The sequence below is a fragment of the Lipophrys pholis genome, assembly GCF_963383615.2.
Source record: "Lipophrys pholis genome assembly, chromosome: 11".
In the NCBI taxonomy this organism is placed as follows: Eukaryota; Metazoa; Chordata; class Actinopteri; order Blenniiformes; family Blenniidae; genus Lipophrys; species Lipophrys pholis.
The window spans coordinates 13,156,109-13,174,700 of record NC_137631.1 but is presented as its reverse complement, the minus strand read 5'-3'; the positions used below and the strand labels follow the sequence as shown (position 1 = coordinate 13,174,700).

General features: G+C 39.6%; 1 protein-coding gene across 2 annotated transcripts; it reads left to right on the top strand.

Annotated features, from left to right (window-relative positions):
- Nucleotides 1–5,811: 5,811 nt before the first annotated feature.
- Nucleotides 5,812–14,520, top strand: lmo2 (LIM domain only 2 (rhombotin-like 1)). Of its 2 annotated transcripts, XM_080475640.1 has the most exons (4): nucleotides 5,812–6,047; nucleotides 10,230–10,360; nucleotides 11,721–11,936; nucleotides 13,396–14,520. In XM_080475640.1, the coding sequence occupies exons 2-4, from the start codon at nucleotides 10,320–10,322 to the stop codon at nucleotides 13,619–13,621; spliced, it is 483 nt and encodes a 160-aa protein (XP_080331766.1). In that variant the 5' UTR covers nucleotides 5,812–6,047; nucleotides 10,230–10,319; the 3' UTR covers nucleotides 13,622–14,520. The 2 variants fall into 2 exon arrangements, with proteins under 2 accessions (XP_080331766.1, XP_080331765.1); XM_080475639.1 differs by lacking the exon at nucleotides 5,812–6,047 and having other exon boundaries at nucleotides 9,811–10,360.
- Nucleotides 14,521–18,592: the final 4,072 nt, after the last annotated feature.

Genomic DNA, 18,592 nt, shown 5'->3' with positions numbered 1-18,592 from the left:
GCTGCTATATAACGGACCTCAAGTGGATGTATCAGCCGCCATATTGGATAAGGACTTGCGTTTCCTCCAGTGTCTTCATTGGAGGAAGTCTTAACACAAGTAAAGAGAAATCAAACAAACAATATGTGGACCTTTAAGAGTTTGTGAAAAACTGACACATTAAGTGATAAATCATGGTTCATAGATCTCAAACTTCAACGTGCTCCCAAACTTAAAATCCTTGATATTAGCCTCCAGCCACATTCATGTTCCAATATTTTTTTAAATGATGGTTTACCCAGCTTTTTGCAATGACAAATCTTGCCTAGTCTTGTCTAATATAGCGCCTGGCTATGTTAGTATTCACATTTCAACTAATGTTAATATACAAAATAAATAAAATACAATGTTATAAATGACCACATACAAGCAAAATTGTTCAATCTTACATGCCAAATTAAATTATATGTAATACTGTGAGATCTGATTTAAATTAGGTGACTGTTATTACTATTGTCATTGTAGATTGCAGTAACCACAGACTTTATTTATGAGCTCTGGACCACATTATTTCTGCCAGCATAAATTAGGGATGACTAACACAAATTATATCAACTTCATCCACAAGAAGCAATCCAGAAATACCCTATAGAACTGGTGTACAATACACCTCACAGAAAACCTGAAACTACTTAAGGGAATGTGACTGAATTTATAATGTATCAAGTACTGAAAGGCAATATTTAGCATGTGATAAGTATCTAACACTCAGGATTGAATAATAGAACAAGAACATTGAATACTCGATAAAACATGAGGTCAACAACGTATGAACAAGAAATTAGCTGAAATATCATCTCAGAAGTGATTTACAGTTACTCAAGAAGACACAACACCAATTCCAAGACACATTGGGCTCTGTTACAACCATACCGCAACTTCAGCTGACTGATTGGCCCTGTTGCTAATAACAGTGATGGTAACACTATGCTCGGAGGTACATCTTTAACTATCATGGTTATATCTTGGGGGACGCCATAGCTCATGATTATTGGACCGAGCTACTATGCTGAAATGGCTGATATTTGCTCAGTGACAAAGGTGGAATCCATCTGAAGACAGCAGTGACATTAACTAATCTGTTAGAGCTTCATCTTCATCTGGGGATAGGCACACTTTTTCAGACAAATGTCTACTAGAAACAAGCAACCACACATCTTCACCTTCAGTGCTGTCACCATTACATGGGGTTGTAAAGTGTATAATACAAAACAATGACTGCATGTTGTGGCATAGAGGGTAACCTGCAAATCATATGTATCAGCAGACTTGTCTCCAATCAGTTTTGCAACAAAATCCTAAGCAGGTGTGAGCCCTCTGGGAGAAGGCAAACCTGGTGATGCATGCCTTTGACGTCCCTAGTGATAGCAGTGGTAGCAATTCCAACAAGACAGTGGCATGTGAAGGTCCTACTAACAGGAATATTTTCAGATTGAGACCTTGACACTAATGAGAATGGTTAAACAAGATTTGACTGTCATTGTAATGACTACCTATTTGGTGCAGGATGAACCATGATTTACCTTCCTGTTTGAAGGCTTCTTGGTGTAGTCTTTAAAGAGCTTGGATTAGCTTCTTGATCTCTGCACGGTAGGCTGCAGCATATTGTGGGTATTTTTATGAGGCACCACTCAGTATAATGCATTAAACAATATGTGAGGCATGACTGACTACTGAAAGCTTAGAAAATAGTCATGTCCTTCTTCTGTAGAAGGGATGTTGCATAATTGTTGGTCCAATCTCCCTCCATGCTTGTTGTTTAACTTTCCTGCAGGTTGCTGGGAGAAGATGACAGTTTCTTCACCTCTGTGTGGGAGGGTGTAAACTTGCCAAAGAACCAGGAGATGATGGTAATGCAATTTTATGGGTGCAAACTGCCATTAAACTCAGAAGAAGAAGAAGAAGAAGAAGAAGAAGAAAGCCTCTCCACATGTTTCAGTAGTTCGGCATCCTGAGGGCCAAATGATATAAACACTGTTTGGGTTGAACAAATAGATTATTTTTTATTATTTGAGGATTTGGTTTGGACTCCACTTGCTCCATCTGGGTTGTAAACCATAGTGACTCAAGAGATGTTGTGGGATGAGGATGGTTGGCAACTATGCATTTTAAATCCTGCACATTTTTGTAGGAGCACAAGGGAAGGCCAGAGAGGTGACTGTTCTGGTCCATAGACATACATATACATTACGCAACAGTCATCCACTGGCAACAACTGGGTACCAAACAATGTGCATAATTTGCTACCCTAACTATGCATGCACAATTAAATGTACAAAGGGCAAAGTTGCAGCACAGTAATCGTTGTAACACCACACCAACAAGTACTACTACTACTACAACTACTGTTTATGACTCTCTTTGACAGCTATAAAGCTACAGCTAAAGACTTACCATTTGTTGCTCATGTAACGCCCTTATAAGCAACATATGTCTCATAATATAACAGCTTAACATATACTGTATCCTAGAAAGAAGTGAACATAACATTCATGTCATAGTCTCCTGATGTCTTTCATTACATGCATTAGAAACAGATAAGCCAGATTAGACAAACACAAGTGAAGATGAGGTTGGGGGTCAGTCCAGATGTATACAGGTGGAGTTAAAGTGAAACTATTAGAAAGTATTAGAATTCAATTATCAGCAGAGGGGGCCTGTTTCCAGTTTACTGTTCTTTCCCTCCCCAGAGACTCTGGGTTGCTGAAATTTAAGATAGTAATGGCTTTAGACTTCTGAAGACCTGTGCCCATATTCACCAAGCTTCTCCGTTCCTCTCAAAGAACTCCGAACTTAGTCTAAAAATTCCTAGCCAGGAATCTTAGCTTAAAAGTGATTCAGGAAGTTTCTAAGAGCAACTCTGAGCAAGGAGTTGACAGAAACTTATATCTTAGGTGTGGTTGACCCCGTTGCTATGTATGAGGCAGTCTTCTAAAAGCTGTGATTGGTTGTTAAAGGAAGGAAGAAAGAAAAAAGGTGCTCTGTGCTCCTAGTGAATAGAGAGTAAAATTAACCCATCAAATATCTTGCGTTGTATTAAAAATGTGTAATCATTAAAATTAATTTGTCATGATGATGAAACTCAGAAACATTTTATTAATTTGTACACAGCTTTAAAATGATTGAACTTACCTCGTTCACATGCTGATTATTATATTAATTTGCTTATTGTTATCTTTTCTGTCCACGCTGGTTATTTTTACCACTTAATGTATTTGATATTAATGGTGGACGTGGACGCAGCTGTCACCAATTCCTGTGATTGGTGGAGCTCCTATAAAAACTGATGTGATTTGGCAGAATGATGAAAACAACAAATGGAATGGATACCAAAAAAACTAGAAAGCCCAACTGGACAGAAGAACAGTGCCTGCTGTAAGCTCATCCCTGATGAGGTCGACCATAAAAATTATTCCTGCATGATCGAGTTGGTAGCGTGTCATTAAATCGTTATTGCTAAATATACGGAGAACATCTTTCTTTTCTATTTGTCTTTCCACCATCTTGTCTGTTTAAGAGACTCTTAGGCTTCTTAAAAGTCCTTCTCCCTCCTTTTAATGGTTTTACACCTTAGGAGCTCTCTTAGGGCTTAAGATGCTTTGTGAATTACTTTTATCGTAGTAAGGAAAAATTCTGAGAAAAATCTTAAAATTCGAATAATTCTATTCTATTTTTTTAGCGTGACATCACTAAGACATACTTTTAGCTTTAGATGCTCTGTGAATATGGGCACTGGCATATATATGGCTCCTCCCACAGTGGCCACCACAGTGTAAACTGTGATTAGGTTTCAAAACATTGCTTTCCGGAAGTCTGTCCCTTTCTTTGGGTGTAGCTTACACTGCAATTAGGATACATGGTATCCACATATAAGTTCTGCTTGATTTTTTTAACCCAGATTTTTAGGCAGACGGACTAAAAAAAAAAAGGCCGCTGTCTTCCCTATATAAATGGCTTCCATAACCCTGGCAGTCCTGTTCAGAGCAATTTGATGTGCTGGACCAAGTTTCCTGTTTAGAACCCTCATTGTGTCAGAGTAAGGAGTGGCGTTAAACAATGAAAGTATAAATCAGCAACAAGTCTGGCTTCCTCCCACCTGAGGTGGTCAACTAAGATTTCACATTTAAACGGCTGTTCATGGTTGAATGAAGGGTTTCTTGTGAGTTGACCAGTTGCCTGTCACTAAGATGCTTGATTTTATAAAGGACCTGCACTGGTGGATTCCCAGTAATGGCTGAAACTGGTGTTTTAAGGCAACAATGTGGTCTGACAATTTCTACCTTGGCCCTTCACTTTTTGATGGCCAGATAACAGCTTTTCAGCCTGTTCAGCACAAATTCAGAAACTATGGAGTGCTCACTCCGGTCATCTGTTCAGGGCCACAAATCAGTCAGGTCAGGCGTAATCTCTATGTTGCTCCAGCACCACAAGTGGAGGAGATGGTTTGATTTCACTTGCAGAGGTGGTTTAGTTCCATTTGATGGGCCATCATCCATTGAATTAAGTTCATTTAATTAAGCATGCATGTTTTGTTGTGATGCCTGAAGCTCAGCTCTCCCCCCGTGAAGCTCTCTGATTGAGACAGGCATGCTGACGCGAGGAGTCTAACTGGCTCTCTGTATTGAGTGAATGGTATAGACATGGCACATGGCTTTTCTGCATTCTATTGTTATTTGTTTTCTCATCAAACAAATCTCCTCCACACTAAAAGCATCAGATATTCTGATAAGATTGAAGACATCTTGTCAAGAGCCAGGTGAAAAGCCAAGCAAATTGCTGGGATGGCAAATAATCAGAAAGAGTCATTACTATTCTTAGGAAGAAATTCGAATGAGAAAAAAACATTATTAACCTTGGGATTGAACAGGGAGAACTAACTACAGATCAATTGAAAATTATTTAAGACTCCATACAGCACAAACAATGCTCATCAAGTCGTTGCCCAACTCTTCTGATAAAACCTGCACATTAAATTCTTTACCGTAGCGGCTAAAATATCATAGTGCAGTAGAACTGACAGTGCATCAGTTGAACAAGGGCAGTGTCAATTAACCTTTTAATGCACTGAGTGACAACTCAAGCCTAAACAGCAGAAAGTGTAATGATAAAACTGATAAAGAAGATAAAGAAGTTAAAAACTTTTTTTTTTGATACAGCATGTTCACGGGTTAAAATTAAGTGTGTGGACCAGTAAACATCGCTGGATACAAGGCCGAAAATAGAATAAAACTCATAATTTATTTCATTTATTTATTTAATCAAATACAATTTTTGAGAACCAGTACTTCTTTATATAATGATAACAACAACAACAATAATAATAATAATAATAATAATGATGATGACAATGACAATGATAATGACATAATTGTTTAATGAAATATTATATAATAGATTGTTTTCTTGTTACAAGATATTCAAACACATATCGTGGTCTCCGGAATCTTCGTTTTCTCAGTTTTATATTGGTCAACCAGTGTAATCTGATGGGCACGGTGCATATCTTTCTGAATCAATATACCAAGTTGAGTAATATATAGCTGTAGCGAGGTGGTAAGCTCTCCTGTGTCAATCAGTAACCGTAAATGTATCTCAGAAAATGAAAAAAGGGAGCATCCTAAAACAGATACACGCATGTAATCCGCTACAGTTGTTTTCATGGAAACTGAAATGCACGCTTATTAAAGGAGCTCATGACAAAGCTGCTGTCAGCTTCAGTCCAGAACTGCTTGTTTTTTTTTGTGTAACCAGTAGGTGGCAGTAAAGCTCAGCAATATGATCAACAGCAAAACATTGACGGTGCAATTGTCTAGATGAAGGTCATGCTATAACATGCTACCGATTTGAAGTATGTGGACCTGAATAGTATTTTCTTTCCTCAAGAAAATCTAATAATTGTTCAAGTTATTCCTTCTTCACTCCAAGCAGCAGAAATGCATACCAAATCAGGAGACATTTATCTGTATCATTTATCGTCAAAACTATTCTGAACTCGACAAAGTGCCCAGGTATGTCCCTCTCTTTGTACCTAACATGATCTACAGTTTTTTTTAAGGGGGACTGGGAGACCAGAGCAGTAGAAAGAATGTGCCACCAGCACTCTTTTGTTTTGCCAAATACAGGAAGCAGTTAACATGGCTGCACAGCCTTTTGATTGCACTGTTCCACTGAAAGTGTTTTCTTTTAGGGATAATACTGATTATGGGAGGTTCCTAGGGGTGAATGAAGCTCCCTTTCAACGAGTGACTCATTTCCGCAGCCTGCTGTATTTCAATCAAGCAACAGCCGAGCAGCCGTTTTCCAGAACCACAGCAGGGTGTGCGCTCACCTGACCTCTGATCTCTAGAGCAAAACCTTTTCTGGGTTAAAAGCACTACTTCCTCAGTTTTCTGCCTTTGTTGACAACAACATCTCGGTAGGTTTACTTGAGGCTCTGGAAATTGCAATAGCAAGTGAATAGCCTCCATTTCATTTAAGATTGTGCAGAAAGTGGTTGAATTGTGCCCTTGCTGGTCCATAGTCAGCGTTATCTGAATGTCAACATTATGCTGGACTTCAGGAAATAGCTCTGCCAGCATATTCCTACATTGATCACGACGTTAAGACAATCCATTTCTTTTTGTTTCAGTCATCTTTGTTAGTCTCAGTTTGACTCTCATACTCGTTCCATATGCAAGGCAACCTTTCAATATTCTGTGGAAGAGATGGTAATAAGTCAACAACTGCTTCTGGATCTTTCGGTTAACTTTACTGATTGCTTGAGTGCTGACAATATTTCCAGCTGGCCTTAAAATCCACTTTGTTTTCAACTCCACAATGCTCTCAGAACTTAGCAGGCAAAACAGGAAGTTGGACATGAGTGACACCACTTCCCTGAAGTTTGTCTCCATTCTTAACCGTTTGCTACCCGAAGGGTCCTGCAGAGCGGAATAAGAGCAAAAACGGATCAAAGTGTATCAAATTTACAAAGAGGAGAAGTTAAAGACACAACGCTTGAAAATACTTCATCTGCGTGTTTCTACTGTAACAAGAATGTGACACATACATCTACAGGAAGCGCATCTCATTTTGATATCGACAGGGCTTTAAAACACAGATAAGAGTTTTACAGGCTGATGGTGACATCTTGTTAGAGTTTTGAAGTTTCTTCTTTGGTGTCAAACCATCTGGAGTCGCTGATCTATCTGGGGAAACCGTGTGAGAGGTGCCATCATGTGAGGGGGGGTAGGAAGTGAATTCAATGTGCACCCCATGACCCCCACCCCCGAGGACATTATTTCTGCATGCCAGTTGCACATCCTCTGGGCTTTTTCAGTTGACTCCACAGGAAGGAGTGGACGACTTTTTGTCATCTCTCTCTCTCTCTCTCTCACACACACACACACACACACACACACACACACACACACACACACACACACACACACACACACACACACACACACACACACACACACACACACACACACACACACACACACACACACACTTCATTTTACGTTTTCTCTTTTGTATGAGTCGCATAATTTTTACTCAGATTTTCTTATTTTAGCTTCACTTTTGTTTTCTTCTCCTGATGTGTTTGATTTGTATTGGGCTTAGTCAGTAAAACCACTCTGTAAACTGAGACACTGGATAAACTTGAAATGAAACATAAACAGAGGCTTTGGGATCAATGCTTAAGGTCTTTAAAGCCGCAAAAACAATTTGTTTGAGCCATCGTTAAAGAAACTACAAACATTCAGAACTTTTTTTTTATTGGTATTCCTGTTTTGGTTCTAAAACCAAACATGCAAGTTTTATGAGCAATGTCAGACTGCATTTCTGAGATAAGGGTGATAGTTCGAATAAATATTCATTGTCTATGAAAAAAACCCCATGAAATCAGAAATGTATAACTGATATAGCAAAGAGTCATTGGCCTTAAGACTTTTCTGCTTTGTATGTAAGAGGTCCCATCAAAGCTGGGTGATTGTGAAAGGTGATATTCTGTTTGTATGGACATTACATGGGAAGAACATACTTCAAACATTTTATTTCAAAGACATTTTTTTCAACCATTTATCTGTGAGATTTTAGCGTGATATAAGTGTGGTATTTTTATTTACTTAAGACTAACAGAGGTCCTTGGGCCCCCTGTACTGTGTGTTATATAAAAACAGTAGTTAAAATCCCATTGTTGAAATGCTGTTCATGTGAAGGATTTGTAGTTTGAGCTTTATCTTTGTCAAGCTGCACTGCCTTCTTTGTAGCTGGCACACAGCAGTGCCACGCTCACCTTGCTCCTGGGCTTTCTCAGCTTGGTATTCATCCAGTGGGCCTACCGAGTCCAACAACTGTGTGTAGCCCAGGGACGCTTACAGGCTCCATCTAGAGTTTCTATGCGATCTCTCCACTACATCTGGCTGAGGAGCCAGCTCCGGCTGTTGGAGTTGAGGTGCTTTATCTCTCTGCCCAGTCCAACTGCTGCCTGTGTCACTCCCTCCTGCAGGCAGCCTCACAGAACTGGCAGTAGATAAGAGAAGGGCCCACAGCAGCTCTGCTTTGAAAGAGAAATACACTGAACTATGTGAAAATATCACTGCATTAATTCCTCAAAGAGACAGTCTTCAAAACATCCTATTTGGAGACCTCTCTTAGTACAGTCGAGTGTTCAGTCAGTGGATCAATCTTGTGATCTGAAATCATGTGATCCATGTAGTAATGTCTCTCTCTAATTTTAACAACACATTTATCTGAAAATAAAAAGGACTACAATTTGTCTTTAAAAAAACCCATAAAAACCCCCAACATAATCTAACTTCAACATGCAATTTTCTATCTAAATATTTTATCAATAAATTCAAGAAATGCTTCTTTTACATGATAACAAAAAAATGTATAGTTTAGAGAAATTGTGCAAGTCTGTATGGGCCTAATCAACCATGAAATGGAAGAAAGTAAATGAAGAGCCCACAAAACAATGATTCAACAGAAAATTCAAGCGAATCAACCTTATCAATGATGATAAAAGTTTTGAAAGGCCAAAAAACACAATATTTAACTAAATACTCCTATCTTCCATTGCTAAGATTATCTTCCCCAAATAAGATTTCACACATGTGACAATTCTCAATGTATGACTTAAGTTGCATATAACCAGGCATTACTGCAAATACTGTCACAACTATATTGAAAAAGAATTTTGGGTATTTGCAGTATTTAGTCATACACAATATTCAATCTACTTTGCCAGTATCAAATCATAATATTGGTTTATTCTTATGTTTGGAATCTCAATTTGTTAACCATAATGTAACTTGTATGCACTTTGTCATTTGTAAGATAAATGTACTTTAAACGTAGATATATATATATAGAGGCATTTAACTAGATAGTTTCAGAGAAGAGTATACTCTTGCTTGTAATTGAGTACAGTTCAATCTGTTGTAGTTAGTTGTATAAGCAGTAATTGTTCATGCTCTTCCCATCTCGTTCATGAAATTGAGACTCAAGCACTTAGTTGCCACAACACAATTCATACATGTCTTTTTCCTACTTGGTGGCTATGGTCTAATTATCAGAAGAAGAAGAAAAAAAAAAACCCCACACACAGGGTCTGTCTGTCCTAATAATACCCTGCCAGTCTTTATCTATTGTCCCATCAGCACTGTGGCGAAACAAAGCGTATAATGAACTCATTAGTCTCAGTCACGACCTGCAGCTCCGCGCCTGGCAGGGCAGCATGTGCTGTGTTAAGCTGTCGCTTTAAGACCGATTTCCCCCCATTGTTGAACAGTCGTGAGCAGGAAGAGGGAAACGAAAGCAGAGACCGAGGGGGGCCCGTCGTACTTAAACACGATGCTGCTGCTGGTGCTGCTGCTGCCGTCGCCGCCGCACAATAACTGCAGCCGCGGCTTCATGTGGAGGAGCGCGCCTGCAGAAAGACGCACTTCAGAAAGACGCACAGGCGCGTGACCTTCTGATCGCATCGGAGCTGTTTGATAACGCCCTCAAAGCTTAATGAGAGAGAGAGAGAGAGAGAGAGAGAGAGAGAGAGAGAGAGAGAGAGAGAGAGAGAGAGAGAGAGAGGACTTGAAATACATGAAGTGTCACCGCGCGTTATTGCCTCAGGAAATGATGACAGTGTCCTCCATCATCGCTCAGCTTAACATTTCGTGCCTTTCGGCCATTTCGACTGGACTCGGTAGAATTTGTGGGAGCAGGTGCAGAGCGCTTCACAGGTAGAGCTGCTGGCTGTGGACCCTCATCTGCCTCCAGCTGGACGCCGCGTTTCAAGAATGACATCCACCATCGAGAGGAAGACACTGGAGGCCAACGAGTAAGTAGATTTGAAATACGCCAAAATGTTTTGGAAGTGCCTGTCAGACATTCCCGCGCGTAAAATAGATATTGGAGTTATCTGAGATTCCAAGTGTTCTCCTGCAAGTTGGAAATTATTCAAACACAAAGTTGACTGTAAAAGGGACGTGAAACGAGCTTGTGTCACACGAAAGTCCCAGTCAAGAGCAGACAGAGATAACATCGTTTAAGTCACTTCACTGTCCGTGGCTACTTTTGTTGGTTTCACATCAAATGTCTGTCAACACTGGTCTTGAGGGGATCGCTGCTCTGCGTGTTTTATGTGTCGCTCTGCTCAATCATGGAGATAAATACAGCTTCAGCATAACTTCATAACAACACTCACAAGTAAACCGGGTGTGTTGAGGTGTGTGTGGGTGGGGGGTGGGGGGGTCTAGCAGGATTCACTATTACAATTAATTACACCTTTCTCTGAAACTAAGGGTTTTCTTTGCACAGCCTACATCTGATAGCTCCCTCAGGTGGACAAGAAAAAATTGCAATTAAAAAAGTAAGAGATCAAAGAAGATACATGCCGTGGGGGACAAATCTGCAAGAGTGCTTTAAAAAAATGGATGTGTTGAGTTCATATTTTTAATCACTCAGTGTAAATTCCATAATGAATCCACAGGCCAGAAATCAGTATTTGGTTGTGACCACCCTTTGTCTTAAAAAGCAGCATCAGTTCTCCTCAGCACACTGGCGTACAGATTTTAAATGAACTGATGTTTGTTATTTTGTTATTTGTCGTCTCTTCACGGAAACACACACTTATTGATGTTAAGATCACAGTTAAGTAGTGGTCACACCATTACTTCAAAGAGCCCTTATTCTTTGAAACACTAAAAGTAGTTCATAATAAACACTGGCCCATTGTTTGGATCTGTTTTCTTCTGCTGCAGAAGGAATTTGCAACAATCGGATCCCTTTGCCCTGATATTATGTGGTGGATCGGTCGCGTCGTCTTAGTCTCGCCTGAATCCTTTGTACGTTACTGTAACAATGCTAAACTCTGGAAACAAAATCTATGTAAGATGCTTCAGAATGCATTTAAGTGTATAAAATGAAATGATATTATTCATTAATTGCTATTTTATTTTATTTGGAAAGTACTCAAACGGGAATGCACAATCGTTTAGATAATATGGACATTTTCAGTCATAGGGTGAGCCCTTCATTCTGGATGAAACGAGCACTAATGATGCCTCCTTAGACATTTAATACTAAAGTATGGATCGAACACCTGAGGAAATCTTTGCTTAAATCATTGTTGAAGAAAAAAAAACCTGTTGGTTTAAACGTAACAGGTTTGACTTTCTAACGAGCCGTCTCCTCCCTAGGGAGCCGGTGGATGAGGTCCTCCAGATGCCACCATCTCTGCTGACGTGTGGCGGGTGTCAGCAGAGCATCGGGGACAGATTTTTCCTGAAGGCCATTGAGCAGTACTGGCATGAGGACTGCCTGAGCTGCGACCTGTGCGGGTGCCGGCTGGGCGAGGTGGGCCGTCGCCTCTACTACAAGCTAGGAAGAAAATTATGTCGGAGAGATTATCTCAGGTTGGTCGCTTGACGTTACGTCCCGGCACTGTGCTCCTCAGTCTGAGTGCAGCTCTCACCTCAATTCATTTTTTTGATTGTATTTTAGATTTTTTTTTTGGGCACTTGTCACAATATAGCCATAATACTTAATTACATAATCATTAAAATATAGAGGAAAAATACAACAATTCCACGTTAGCAAGTAAAGGCGACAGAGGAAAGGAACATCTTCATTTGAAGGAAACCGACAGCAAAATTAGACGCAGAGGTGGAGATTTCGTCTTTGTTTGGATTTGGGATAGGGATAGTTGGAGAGAAGAAGATAGAAAGCAAACAAAAAAAAGAAATTGACATCAGACTCTAATCCACACGCTGCAGATGTGGCGGGGGCAGGATGCACAGATCACAAACTTCCAATTCCACAATCTTAAATCCCTGCAAGGAGGTAAAGAGAGCACAGATTACTCGAAGAGCAGAGAGAAACTCAGCTCCCTAAAGAAGGTCTGTCGAAACAGCAGCTTAACTTGAGGATGGCCCGAATCACTTGAGGCAGTCCTAAATATGACCTCTATCCGAGGCTGTATGAGTATCGCAGGCTATGGTTATCATGCTGGAAGGCCATGAAATAGTTCATGTTGGAGGATCTGAAAGAAAAATCCTAAAATTCTCAGTCGTGCTTGAAATCTGTGGCCGTCTGCAGCGAACAACAGCCTTCAACAAACACTTTACTCAGCAGGCTAACTCATCATGGGTGATATCTCCTTATTTATTATCAATTTTTATAAACTACACAAAAACAGATTTATATTTGGGCATGCATGCAGGATTTGAATTTTTTTTATTTATTTAATAGCCAGACTGTGTCGACAGTGATGGGTGCACTGAGAAGAGGTTGGGCATTTCTTAATTAAGTTATTTAGCTTAAGTCCACTACTACTGTCACTAGTACAACTGCAATTATTCTGTAAATACTGTGTTATTAAAAGCATTTTATGGCAAAAACATATATATATATATAAAACATAATAATGTGTGCTCAACCACAACTATCCAGGTCCTCCTACATATTGATTCGAAAAGTTAAACTACAGATTCATTTATTTATTTTGATTACATTAGATCTTAAATTCTTATATATCCAATATTAGAAATGCTCCGTTACAATTGGACCATCTGGCTATGAGGATTTTAAATATACGGCCCTCACAATAAATGAAGTTGCTCAACCGTATAATGTAGTCACATTTTTAAGTTATGTATAAATACCACGAGCTGAAACATATAAGCTTTAGAGTCAGCTGATAATATTACAGGATTTGTAAAAAGCCTTATTCAGTGTGTGACCGGAGCATATTTACCCTTTGCCAAGGTACAGGTTTACGGCACTTTCAGAATTATGTTGATGACTGCTTTTATAGCTTCATGGATGTTTTCTTTTTCTCTTCTGTAAGACGTTGTTATTCCCTCTTCCACTCAGGCTGTTTGGTCAGGATGGTCTCTGCGCCTCCTGTGAGAAGAGGATCCGGGCATTCGAGATGACGATGCGTGTGCGGGACAAAGTTTACCATCTGGAGTGCTTCAAGTGCGCTGCTTGCCAGAAGCATTTCTGTGTGGGTGATCGCTACCTTCTCATCAACTCCGACATTGTGTGTGAGCAGGACATCTTTGAATGGACCAAGCTCAATAACAACACTATAGTGTAAAACAATCTCTTTTTGTCCGATGTAATGAAGCCCCCCCCCCCTGCGACTGTAAAGAGAGTGCAGCATTGATAAACAATGTGTCGCACATGCAGGCTTTATCATGAAACTGACATTCTTATGGAATCGTTTTAATACGAAAAGGAAAGTTGCATCTCTGCGATTCTTTCGTCTGGAGACAAGTGAAGACTGCACCAGCAATATCATTACTCTCTTAGGCCACTTCATTGAAAGCAAAAAAACAACATGCAATATTACTCATTTCTTATACACTGGAATTTTACATTTTCAGGATTGAACAAATATGGATCGTTTGTTTGTTGTCAAACACTGTTGCAGCACCTCAGTCTGCTCTGAGATATTAACTTGATCTGTGATTTATTTTTATAGATATGTACTCACTTAATACTTTCCTAATCGTGTTGAAAGTGGCACCCTTGTTAAAGGGACTGTTTCATTGAAATTTAAGTTATAAATCAGTTTTTATTTATTCACGGCTGGAAACATTTCCTTTAATATGCAAAAGTTTGTTTGCAAGAATGTCATTTTACAATGCTGGGTTGATGTGCTGCACTCATAGTTACTAGGAGTTACTTAGAATGTCTCATTGCACTGTATGGTTATCCCCTAACAAATCTGGAGAAAATCATTCCAGACATTTGAATGAAGTGTATGAGGTTTTCATGAGTGGGAAACAACATCCTTTTGAAAAGTCAGGATCAGACTGATTTCTCTGTATTGGCAGGTGGCAGAGAGGAGCCGTGCAATAATTAGACCACAGACGTTTTAGAAGTTTTAAGCATCTCTTTTGTAATTTGTAACAAACTTCCTGGACATGCACCCAAAAGTTTTGGATATTTCCTGGTCAGCTTATTTAATAAACAACATGTTTTGAAACATTCTGTGATGTCTTTTTGTTGTTCCCAAAGAATCATTTATATTTTCTCTTCAAAATAAATAGTCACAAGGCATGTTTTTCTTTTTTTAAACGATCAGATTCATGACGTTTGAATGTAACAGATTACAAGTCATAATTCAGTTTTCCTTTTTTCTTCATTGTGTGTTTTACAAAGATTACACAGAGTGCTTAAAAGAGCCCCGATCATGACTCTGTTCTCTTATAAACTTCCACTGACATGAAGGTGAGAGTTTTAAAAGATTAGTATCACAGTTTATGACCCAAGAACGACTATTGAAGTAGAGATTTAACCGACAGTACAGCAGTATTTGTCCCAACATTAGAATTTGGTTTTTAGCCACAAGAGGTCACCAAAGGATCTATATGTTCTATTTTTGAAAGCAAGACGTCCCTTTGAAGAAGCTTCTTTTGTTGTCTAAAGAAGGTGAGCTGTTGAATGAAGCAGTGATTTGTTCATCTGTTATGAGATATAGACTCTCACAAAAAATTCAATTGACATGAATGAAAGACAAGAAATAGAGGCTCCTAATGAAGTCATGATGTTTCAGGGCTTAAACTTACATGGTTTTTCCTTGTTCGTGACTGTCTTTAGAGACGTTCTCTCTGTTCTCTTCTTCTTGACTTCCAGCTGTCAGCTCACTCTGAACTAGCCACATGTTGTGCGCGTCCAGTGGACATCCAGCAGCGTCCTGCCAGCCCCGGGGAACTTCTTCAGCTTCAATGTGAATAACTGAGCCCAAGAGCTGCTCGTGAGTGTTTGGCCAGGAATGAGGAAGCCCGACCACTTTATATTAGCAAACAATTTACAATCAGCACCTATTCGAACACAGAAGCTGCAGATTGATTGGCTGAGATTATCTTCCTGCTCAAACAGATACTTGTGGTAACTTACAGGTTTTCCCACAATGCAGAAAGGAGTACACAGAGTAAGAACACAGAGGGACGTTGGGCCTTTCCGCATTTGGAGTTCTGTAGAATTGTCAGTGTGGCATTAAGAATTAATATGGGAGAGTAGATGAGCGACATGGCAAATATATGAATAATTAACAGTTTACTAGCAGATAAGAAAGTGATTTAGTGCAATCACAAGACAGTTAAATGATGAGCTGGTTATTTCACAAATGTGTATAATACTAACATTTGCAAATGTAAGGACACCATTTCTTCTTTTAACCTGCAGAAGTGCAGTGCTTATTGACGATGACCAGATGTGCTGCATGCACTATGAACCCCCTAGATGGCGATCATACGGCCTGCAGGACAAAACCAGCCCACCAGGGGGTCCAATCCAGTTCCCTCAGTGACATTACAAAGTATAAACATTCGTAGAAGTTACAGACATTTGAGAAGATTAGTATGCAGAGAATCACTGCGGCCAAGAGAAATTTAGATCACAATTTAAAAAAAAAAAAAAAAAGAAGAAATTTGGGGATTTTTTAAATGCTTAAAATGTGAACATCTTTAGAATGTACTTCTAGTTCTTTGCACCAAAAGACTGTTAACATACTTGTTATTTGCTGGTCTGGTCTAATGGAGATCAATTGGGGCTGTGTGTGGCCCCTAAATTAAAATGACCTTGACACACTTGCTCTAAAGGAATATTAAATAGTAACATATAGCTAATATATATACAGTGCAGTTCAAGCTTTTTTTTTTTTTAATCTGTTGTTGATTAGAGATACTAGTTACTATGTTTCTGTACAAATTAGTGAAACTAAATGAACTCCTGGGGTACTTTTATATATCCCTTTTATTAAGAATTCTCAGCTGAAGTCATTTCATTTAGTTGGGAGTCAATTGAAGCACATGTACATTATTTCAGTTTGGTTAAGGTAATCAATGATTAGTCCAGTATTTCTAACTGCGCCATGATGGAGAGTCAAGTTCTGGCATGCTATAATGGAGACATCAGCATAGTAAGTGAAAGAAACAAATTCATAACTTTATGACTATGAGGAAAAAGTGGAAAATAAACAGGTGAGATAAACAATCAACATGCAGACAGGTATTGATAGGATAATTAAACATTTAAGGCCTCAATCAAAGGAACTGTGGAGGTTAGCTAATGCTAAACTGAACTGGTGGCTGAGAAAGCAGCTTGACAACTTACATGTAATTCAAAAACATCCTGAAAGAGATTATTACATGTGTTTGAATTTCCTGGGGCTGATTAGGAGCATTCATATACGTATATGGTCGGAGACAATGTAGTAGCTGACAAAATAAAATCAGAGATGCAGTATTGCTCTCAAAATACCAAAGTGATGCTTTTCAGAAAAACTGAGGAAAAATCACATAATCTATTCATTGAAATATAGATATTTTTTGCTTGTTTTTATAGACAAAGAAAGTATAGGTTAAAATTATGGGGGCATCTTTGTTTAAGCAGCAAGTATATCAAGGTCAGGCCAACAGTTGTTTATGGAAAACGTAATATAATGTCATCATATAAAGCATCAGTCTAACACTGTCCCTACATGAGACATTACATAGTGATTTAATGTTGATTTTTCTTTGTCAGAATGTCATTCATAGAGAAAGGTGTGGCTGACAATAGTGGGATGTAATACTTTGGAGGTTGATCTCTAGGTTGATGGTCATGGCTGCTTTAAAGTGAGCCGTTTCTCTATTTTCCTTGTGTGTGTGTGTGCGTGCCCTCTGTTGGTTAGTTTACACCCTAAACGGAGCTGAGAGGGGTTTTGATATTCTCATTAATTTTTTCTGTCAAATAGCTATCAAATCATGACCTAAATTATAAATTAACACCTCTTCTCCAACTTTATTCTTCAAGCCTTTTAAGCTGAACTCTTCAATATCAGACACCCTCAAAAGCAGAAATACAACCATATCTAGATGATCAAACAGTACATTCATTTAAGGAGTATTTTAAACTTCTATAACACTTTGATTGAGAGACCAGGGGGCGTAAAAACAGAACACCAAGTTAGAAACTGTGTTGTATTCGTAATGTGCTTGAAAGAGTTCACAGGGTTTAATAAGAGTGGACCTGAGCAGCAGGCAGGTCTCATCATCACAGCCTTCACACACAGCACACTGGCCTACAGAGACGCTCGGCATCGGCCAGGCAGCCTGCGTTCCATCGGCCCCCTCTCCGCTGTTGCCCTACAGGCTGAGCTTTGCCAGAGCACTGCGCTGACTTGCACAGCAGCCTCAGCAGGACTCAATAAAGCCCTGTACCTCTTGTGTCATCTTTACCAGCTGTACACAAGGCCGGGAGTGTAGTGCTGTGTTTGTGTGCCGAGGGAGGCCTGTTTCATCTCCAGTGCCCATGTCACAGCAGTCCTGTATGGGCAAACCTAAAAACATCCAGCTGTGCGCGCATGAAAACCAAGGAGACTTTCTGAGGATAAAACCGCAGTGGCTTGCAGCTTGTTTTTATCAAACAGCTCACCCCACTGAAACAACCACCACACAGAGACTTCACTTCAGTGCAGTGTGCACCATGGACAGCAGATGGCAGTTCTCGCCCAGGTACATGTATTTTGGGCACTGCATGAAAAAAAAAAAACAACAGCAAAAAAAATTCTGTGTGAGTGTGTTTGTGTGAAATAACTGACAGGCAGATTAGTAGAAAGCTGGTTTTCATATGGCTGCCAGTTCACGAGGAGATTAATTAGAAGTGAACTGAAAGTGAAGAGTCATACTGAAAGCACCACAGACGTGACTGAGGGTTAAGCGACACCTACAAAGGAAGATGTGGTTGGACAATTATCTGCAGCACTGTGGTGATTAATCACAGTGCGGCCTGTCAATGTCAAACCCATCTGAAAAAAATGAGTCAAGTGCTATTGATCATGCCCGCCTTGGGTTTCACTTGCACTCACACTTTATCAGATGGAGCTAATTGGGAACATATTCAGACTGAGGTCCTGAGAGATGCGTCTGTCAGGAGTCACATTCCTGTTCCGATTTTCTGATAGCCTGTAGCGCCTGCAGTCTGGATGGAGGCAGGCAGTGGGAGTAGAGTTTTGGGGTGGGGGTTTTTCGGTATGGCAGCACATTCAGATCTGGATAGGTGAGTAATAAGCGTGCAT

Coding starts and splice junctions, on each gene's coding strand:
- lmo2 (XM_080475640.1), top strand. CDS start 10,320: ATGACATCCACCATCGAGAGGAAGACACTGGAGGCCAACGA. Junction 10,361..11,720: donor AAGACACTGGAGGCCAACGA/GTAAGTAGATTT, acceptor TCTCCTCCCTAG/GGAGCCGGTGGATGAGGTCC. Junction 11,937..13,395: donor TGTCGGAGAGATTATCTCAG/GTTGGTCGCTTG, acceptor TCTTCCACTCAG/GCTGTTTGGTCAGGATGGTC.